Source organism: Corvus moneduloides, chromosome 17 (genome assembly GCF_009650955.1).
Source record: "Corvus moneduloides isolate bCorMon1 chromosome 17, bCorMon1.pri, whole genome shotgun sequence".
Taxonomy (NCBI): Eukaryota; Metazoa; Chordata; class Aves; order Passeriformes; family Corvidae; genus Corvus; species Corvus moneduloides.
In genome coordinates, this window is record NC_045492.1 from 9,300,536 (window position 1) to 9,309,233 (window position 8,698).

General features: G+C 54.6%; 1 protein-coding gene across 1 annotated transcript; it reads right to left on the bottom strand.

The window, feature by feature from the left end:
* Positions 1–1,328: 1,328 nt before the first annotated feature.
* On the bottom strand, positions 1,329–3,413 carry LOC116452696 (collagen alpha-1(XXIII) chain-like). The gene is made up of 2 exons (XM_032127352.1): positions 2,627–3,413; positions 1,329–2,222 (listed from the first exon to the last, which is right to left on the bottom strand). The coding sequence occupies exons 1-2, from the start codon at positions 2,891–2,893 to the stop codon at positions 1,329–1,331; spliced, it is 1,161 nt and encodes a 386-aa protein (XP_031983243.1). The 5' UTR covers positions 2,894–3,413.
* Positions 3,414–8,698: the final 5,285 nt, after the last annotated feature.

An 8,698-nucleotide genomic window follows, 5' to 3' on the forward strand; every position in this document is an offset into this window, starting at 1 on the left:
CACGCTCCTCCACGGCCCGTGTCCTCTGCTTCTTCCCTTGCCCCACTTCCCCCAGGAGCCCTGCCTGAAAGTCCCTGCTTTTCATAGGCCAGCTTGAAATCAAGTAATCCCACAAAGTACGGGAAGGTTTTCCTTTCCCCCCTCCTAAGCAAGGTGAGTGCTCTGCCATTTCCGCTGCAGACAAGGTCGTGTGTCCCACACAGGCACTGCAGGGATGGAGGATGGAGACATCCATGGCCTCGGTTCCTTGGACAGACGCAATGCTGACAAAAGTGGAGCAGAGATGAAGCGGGGAGGGGGTGCAGAGAGTTGGGTGTATGCGGCTCAATCCGGCTCTATGGCTTTTTGCTGCCAAATTATCAAATCCTCCCTTGCCCAAGCACAGTCCTCAGGAAGCTCAAACTTAGGGCTCGGCATGTCTTTAGGAAGTTGAATACACGAGTCTTACAACAGAGATTTATTGAGGTCTAAAGCCTGACCTAAGAACCGGTGTGGGTTACTGCAGTCTCGCTGGAGACTGCAAAAGGGGATGTGTGCCACCTTGCAGGCTGCGGTGACAGGGCCGGAGGTGGCACTGGGGAGGCTGCAGCGCTGCAGCCCCTCACCTTGCCAGCCCTGCTTTTGAAAAAAAGCAGGCTCATCGTTTTGTTCTGGGGATAGTTGAGCTGCAAAGGGGCTCAGAGGGGCAGGACAGGACCCTGGACCTGTCTTGCGGCTCCGCAGAGCAGCGGGAGCCACATGGCCGAGCCCCCACGTGAGGGAGGAGCATTGCAGGGGCAACGGCAAAAATAAAACCAAAAAAAGACCTACTGAAAAAATGAAGCAAAAAGCGCCCCCCTTCCTAAAATCCTCCAGAGGGGTGTTTTTTCAGGGAGCTTTCTGAACGGCATTGTGGAGGCTGAGAAGAGGGGGGTGTCTCTTTGGGAGGGGGGTCCCTCGCTCTGCGACGAGGGGCCGCTCGTCACCCCCCGCCCACGCCCCGCTCCTCGGAGCGGTCCCTGCCCGCGGCCCCCCCAGCTCTGCCCGCATTGTCCTGCCGCTCCTCCTGCCCTTTGTACGCCGGGAGCCCCCGCAAGTCCCGGCGGGGCCGGAGCGGGGCCTCCCCCCGCCTCCCCCCGTGCCCCCGTTAATGCGAGGAGACAGCTGCCCCGCCGGGCGCTGGCGCATTGTTACTCCTATTTGTCAAAAGGCCGAGGATGCTCCATAGATCGCTCCGTGGCTGTTGTTAAGTGTAATTAGAGGGTTTATGTCCCCAATTTCCATGAAAATGAAGCTGTGAGGCTCCTCTCTTGGCATTCACCGCGTGCCTTAATTGTATGGACATTAAATCAAGGTCCGCTGTGAACACGCAGAGAGGGGCTCGGGCTGTCCCCGCTCGGAGCAGGGCAGGCGGCGAGCGGGGCTTGCGGGAGAGAGCGGGGGGGAGAGAAAGAGAGAGAGAGGCTGTCAGTGCAGGGTCCACCCCGCCGGGACCGCCGGCCGCCCTCCCCGCCGCCCGGGGCCCCCCTCCGCCGAGGCGGCCGCGGGGGCGCGGCGGGGCCGGGGGCGGCGGGGAGCGGAGGAGGGCGGCGAGGAGGGGCTGCCTTGCTGCCGGGGGCCGCTGCCGTCCTTTTCCCCCCGCTCCTCGCCCTGCCGGGGTCGGCAGCGTGCCCCGGACCCCCTCCCAGCCGCACCGCTGCAGCGCGCCCGGGCAGATGCGGAGCGCCGGGCGCGGAGCAGCCCCAGGGGCAGAGGGGCGGACAGACGGACACATCCCGAGCTCCGGCCCTACCAGCGAGAAAAATGCGGCTGGTGGTGATAATAATAATAATAATAATAACAACAACAACAATAATAATAAAGCCGGTAGCGCCGAGGACATCTCGCAACAAGCCTCCGGCTGCCGGTGCCGTGCGGCGCGTCCCGGCACGGAGGCAGGAGCGGCGGCAAAGCGCCCGGAGATGCTTCACAGCCCCCCCGGTCCCGGGGCTGCAGGAGCGGCTCTCCCCTCCACGCCGGGCCGCCGCCGTCCGAGCCCCGGGCAGCCGGCGGGGGGATGCGGGGGCCGTGGGGGATGCGGGGGACCCCCGCTCCCTCCCCAGAGCGAAATGAAAATCCCGCTCGTGTGTTTGTCTTTGCTGGCCAGGCAAAGGAGCCGATTTCTCTCCTCTTGAAGGGAAACCGGCGGAGGTTAAACACGCGTTTCCCATCTCTCCGCTCCGCCGCGGTTGGCACAATAATAGCTTCATTTAAAAAAAAATAATAGCAATGCAAAGAGGAAAAAAAAAATTTAAATTGAGAGGGATTGAAAAGGGGTAAAGCAATTAAACCGGTTTCGTTGATCGCCGTCAGACTTAGAGTCGCCTTATGAATTTAGGACGATTTCTCTCTCTAGATATCGCGTCTGAAAAATCCTCGCCCCCTCCCCTTCCTCCCCTCTTTTTTGTCCAAAAGCAAAAAAAAAAAAAAAAAAAAAAGGAAGAAAGAAAGAACAAAAAAAATCACAAGCCCATTAAGGTCGCTTGCACAAGGGGAGGAAAAAATCCTGATGCTGTTCCAAGTCAGCGATAGAGCCGGTCGCTCCCCGCCACTGTCGCCCGCACCCCGCGCTCACAGCCGGAGCCCCGCTCGTAGCGGATTTACCCACTCGTGGACGCGGCGCCCGGCGGCTCCGGCGGCACAAACTCCGCTCCTCGCTCAGATCCAGTGCAAACGCCCTCCCGTGGCTCAGGACGCTTGTTTTTGTGTAGGCAAGCTGGAGATGAATAAGAAAGGCGCCTAGTCTCTCATTATCTTTGAATTTCAGACCTTTTTTTTTCCTCTCTCTTTTTTTTTTTTTCCTTTTCTCTTTCTCTCTCTCTTTTTTTTTTCCTCTTTTCTCCTCCTGCCCTGGAACAATGCAGAAGGACCTCATCAGAGTGAAAACCAGGCTCCCGCTAGGCTTTAAAAGCAAGATGAACTTGGTGCACCAACCATCTTTCTCTTCTCTTCTCCAAAGCTCTTTAAAGGGGTTATGAGGCGTCTCTCTCAATTTATCCCTTTTCTCTTGATCTTCCTAGCAGAGGGGTTTGGGGTCTAGTCCTGGCTGTTTCAGCTGATCTCATCCAGTCTAAGGGATTAGAGCTTCTTCTCCGCATCCCGGCTCTCAGCACATCTGCTGATTGGGTTCAGCACAAGAGGATTACATTGGGACCCAATGACGTCACCGCTAGGACATAAGTTCTCCTCCATTAACCAAATCCTCATCAGCAAGATGTCCTTGAAACTGGAGGAGTAACATTCAGGACTCCATCGCCAGCCCGTCCCCACCTTCCTCCCGGGCGGGCTGCTGGGGCTTTCGGAAAAAATATTGTTTAAGCTTTGAGCACTTGCAGCTGCATCAATAATGCACCGCTCCAGGCTGGAGGATCGAGGCGGCACAGGAGAACGTGTACCCTATAAATAGGGTTCTGCACCTAAACTGTTAATCAGAGGAGCTTTATATATTCTGTTGCTTTTTCTTTTCTTTTTTTTTTTTTTTTTTTGGTTGGGAAGGGAGGGGGTGGAGGGGCAGAGGGGGAGGGGAAAGCTGAATCCTACAGTTATATTTCCAAGCTCAAAAAGACATCAGCGATAATTTTCTTTAGAGCTGACATGGATGTAATTTTAAAACGTGTTTTCTTTTTCTTTTTTTTTTTTTTTAAGTAATGTGTAGGATTTCACCCCCGTTCTCTCCAAGAAGAGACAATGTGTCCTGAGTTATATAAAGTAAGAGGCTCCCTTTAAATATACAATACGAGTTTTATATTTTGGGGTTTAATGCTAGATTTTTCTTGACGTTGCATGAGCTCAGATTCACAGGAGTGAGGACCTGGAAGGAAATGGTTTTGACTTCCAAGTGACAAACCGAGAGAGTATTTTGTTTTTTCTTTAAGCTAAGACTTCCACCCTGGAAAATGCCGAAATCACGTATAGATTTGCTGCCCTCAACCTGCTCTAACCTGTGCCGTGGCATCCAGGCGTCTCTCCCCATCCCTCTCAGGCATCCTGCACTTGCAGTTTAGCTGGTGCCTCACCATATCCTTCCACCACATCCATTTTGCGAGCTAGGAAGCAGAGATGGGTTTGCTGCACCTCTTGTTGGTTAAACTTACAGACCTCATCACAGGGCGGCTGCTACAATGGGAATAGGCTCTGAGATTTATTTATTTATCTCAGGTCACCAAATTTAATCTCTGGGAAGAGAAATCATGTTTAATAACAAGCTGGCTATGTCCAGTAAGGAGAGGTCTTGCTTAGAACCCTTGCATGTGTTTAATTTTTTGGTAAGCATGCCGCTTCTTCAGTGCTAATTATCCATCCCTCCTGCTCCAAACACACACCCCCCCAAAAAACCTGAGGCACATTCACACTCATTTTTGTGACAGGAGGTGCAGGTCTGTGGCTTTCTACACGCCCTGACTCCCTGCCTAGAGTAACTTTTATGACCAGCAGTGCTATGCGTGTTTGCTGGCAGAGCTTTCAGGCGACGATTTATTTGCCTGGGTGTATTTCCATGCACTGTGGTATTTTCCTCCATGGTAAGGAAGGGTGTAAGGTGGGGGAAGGCAGGATACAATTATTTTGATGGAAGGTGTCTTGCTCCAGTGCTGGAAGTCTCTCCCTGCCTCAGCAGTATGAGCATTTCCAGAACAGCTGGGCAACAACCGCTGGAAGAGGGATCTATTCCCTTCCCCGCTGGAGCAAAACAATTGTTTTGAGGCCTTCGTCTCCCTCTCTGAGGGCCGTGCCCTGCCAGGCCAGGCTCCGAAGGGGAAACGGCCTCCAAATAGCAGCTTGTAAAAAACTGGTGGGCCCCGTTTGGCTACTGAAATACTCGCAGGGAGGTGAAATATCACCTCCCAAACTCAAGAGCCATATTTTCAAGGCATCCACAGCACTGAGAGCCCCCGTCCCTGTTTGCGTGCCTTTCCCTCTTCCTCTTTTATAATGCTGCGGTTCATGACAAGCACAAACCAGGGACAATCAGCGTTTGACATTACACAGCAAAGGGAATTTTCCCTTCGCTTTTCATCTTCTGAAACTTAAAAAAAAAAAAAAAAAAATCTGCTTATTTAGAGCCTGTTCCATATTGACCTATTTACTCCGCCAGACCGAGGCCCTCAATCTTTTATCGATTTAAAAGAAAACAACCTAAACAAATTAACACGGAGGAAAACGTTCAGGTTTACCGTTTGCACGGGGCCCGTACCCGGGGGAGACTCGGACCTCGCATCCAGTCCCGAGGGTGCCGCTCCGAGCTGGGGACGAGGGATGCGGAGGGGCTCTAGGGATGCTCGGGATGCGGGGGCGGCTGGGCCGCCTCCCCCCTGCGAGACCCGGCCCTCGGCCTCCCGTCCGGCCCGGGCCCGGCCTCCCCGAGACCCTCCGGTCCCTCTGTCACCGGCCCCCAGCCCTCTGCCCCCCGTCCCCGGTCGCCGGTCCCCGTCCTCCCCCCGGCCCGGCCCGGCCCGGCCCCGCTTCGCTGTCCATGGTGTTGAAGGCGCGGAGCCGCAGCAGCGGGCGCGGGGGCGCCCGGGTCAGCCCTGGGGGGACCCACGGGACACCCCCGGGTTGTTTCTCGCCGAAGAGGAGGCGGTGTTTCCCTCCGTGCCCTTCCCGACGGGTCCGCACCCGGCCGGAGGGCCCTGCGGGGAGCTGCTCTGTCGGTCTGTCTGTCCCCGAGCGCTCGCTCCTCCAGCTGCCCCTGTCCCCCCGCGAATCCTCCCCGAAAACCCGAGGGGTTGATTTTCCTCTCCCCTCCCCCGGCGGAGCGGGGTTGGGGTATTTTGAGCCTCCTGTCACTGCGAAGCCCCGCGGTGGTGACTGAGCGATGTCATATGGCGGGGGGGAGCGCTGCTGCTCGGCAGGCTGGCAGCAGGGTTTATTTCTCCTTTAAAACAAACCCATCATCGGCTCAGCCCCTCGAAAGTTTACCATTAAATACCCTCACCAGCTCATCCCCCGCTTCTGCGGCCCTGCAGCCTTTTCGTGATCCCAGGCTTTAAAGGCAGGCTGGGTTTGGCTGCTATTTTACCAACACTTCCAGTGAGACATTTTGTCTTAAGCACAGCCCTTCCTTAATCTCTAATGCAGCATTTCTCCATCCCAGAAGAAAACAGTCAGATGATTCGTAAAGGGCCATTTTTTTTCCCCCTTTTTCATTTCTTTCTTCTTCTCCTCCTCTGTCGCTCTCTGCCGTTTTAAACCTACCACCTACTGTTCCCCGAACAAAGGAATCCCAGAGACAAGCAACATGCCTCCACTTTCCTTCCATTTCCAAGCCCCTGCTCCACCACGCATAGATGACCACATTAGAAAAATATACAAGATTGAACCCCAAATCAACTGCGGCACAACAAACCGTGGAAAACGTGCGCTCAGCCCTGTCCTGGACAACGTGACACGCACACACACACAGACACCACACACGTGCTCACACACACACACACACACACATTGCAGAGCGCTCAAAACCACCCCAAAATCTCATCCCCCTCCTCATTTCTGCTGAATAAGTCAATAATAAGCAGCCTTTGTCTGTCTGTTGCCACCGGGATGCGGCCCAGGCACCAGAGCAGCGCCGAGCGGCCGCTGCCCCGTCACCAGCCCGAGCATTGCCTCGGAGCTGACCCACAGCCTGGAGGAGAAAGCAAAATCTCTTAAAAATTAAGCCCAGATCTCTTTCAAATCTCAGACAAAGGTTTTGCGGGTTCTAGGCCTCTGGTTCCTGCCCCAGAAATCTCTCTGTGTAGGAAAGGCATCAACAGAGTTTGTTCCCTGCTATAATTTTAGACATTCTTCTACATTTTTTAATCTTTCTTAGAAAGCAATTCATTTTCTTAGAAAGTAATTACACTTACAAGAGGTTTGGGAATCAGATTTTTCTATCAAGTCTCCTCTCCCTCTTTTCTCTGTCTCCTTTTGGTCTTCTTAGCTGCTGCAGGGCTTTTTTTTTTTCCAGATCTGTAATAAAAAAAATAAATAACCCCCCTCCCTCCCCTCTTCCCCCAGAAATATACAATTTGCTGATTTGCAAAGCCTCTTCCTATGTGGAGGAAAGCTGCCTGCTCTCCCCACAACTCGCTTTCCTGGCCTCCCAGCTCCTTGAGAAAGGAGGAGGGCCTTGTGCATTACAATTCCATTCAATCTCATTCATTCTTGCCTCTTTCTAACGGTCTTTGGACAGCAAATCCACACCAACGGGGGGTCCGAGCCCCCTCCCCGGGCCCCCCCCAGCCTTAAACACACACAATAGCCGTCAGCTAACAGCACAGCAGCAACTTTGAAACATTCAAGCTTCTGAAGTGAAGAATGCCCGCAGCTCCCCAACCCCCACCCCACCACTTCTTCCTGGGCTTGACATTTAAAAAACATATAATGATCTTAATTTTAAAAAGGGGAAGGGGGGGAAAAATCCTCACTTGGGTCACACTTGGTTTCTCAGGGCAGGATTCTGGTGTCAAGAATTTCCTCGGCAGGAGAGGATTGCTCCATCACATAGCTAATTACCTGCTTCCCCTCTCGGGCTCCGTGCTGCAGAAAGGCTTTTCTCTTCCTTCCCCCCCTTTCCCTGGAGATGTTTATTTGGTTGGATCAATCACCAGGACAGTTTCCAGCCTAATTTTTCCTGGTCACCTCGAGAAGGCACAGCTGAGGGCAGGGAGGGGCTGGGGGCGTGGGGGGGTCCGGGTTATTGTGTGCTTGCGGTGCGGATGCTGCACTTGTGTGGGGTTGGGAGTGGGGTCTGACATCCCCCGGGCTCCCCCAAGCCCGGGGGTCACCCCTGTGCTGGTGTAATGGGGTGCACAGCTCCTTCCCTGTGGTGGTGGCACAACTGGGGTGGGGGGTTCATCCTGGTGGGGATGGGGGACCCTCTCCTGCCCCACCAAGGGGAAGGTGTCTCCTACCTCTCAGATGGGATGTGACCAATGAGCCACCATCTCCCCCCTAGAAATGTTGCTCCTGCCCTGCTCCTGCCAGCCTGGGCTGCGGAGCTCAGGCCTGGCCACTTTATCCCCATCTCCAGCCTCTGCTGGCTGCTGAACAGAGCCAGAGCCAGCCTTGGACACAGTTTCCCCACACCAACACCACCAGGGTTTGAAGCCTGTGTATTTCTCCTTTTTGTATTTTCTAAGAGTGTTGTTTTTATCATCTCAACCTTCTGATCGCCCCCTTCTTCCCCAAGGAGCACCCTGATCCCAACAATGCTCCCCCAAACTCCAGGACATTGTTCCAGGGTATATTTTTCCTGGGAATGGGGAGGAGAGAGGTCCCTGCATGAGAGCCCTCTGGGGTTCTCACTGAAATCCAGGTGGTTTTGGTTCAGGTCTTCAGTGGTGGAGGCAGGGGATCACTGTGCTCAGCAGAGGCTTCACTGGGTTTCCAGGCACTGCTGACTCTCCTGACCAAGGCTGCAGCTGCTGTCCCCTCCCTGGTGGAGGGGACAGGCCAAGTGGTGCTCCTGTCCCTCAGGGCTCAGCCTGGCTCTGCTGACACCCTTGACAATGCTCAGAATAGGGAACAGAGCAGCACAGGGACCCCCTGATTTGGTTTGGCTGCTGAAAGGGAAGGAGAAAGGAATGAGGGAAGGAAAAGGGAAGAGGAAGGGGAAGAGATGTGCAGCAGGGCAGGGCTCTGCTGTCCCCACTCACTCCTGCAGTGGGATGTTGCAGCAGCACAAGCATTAGGAGGAGGGGGA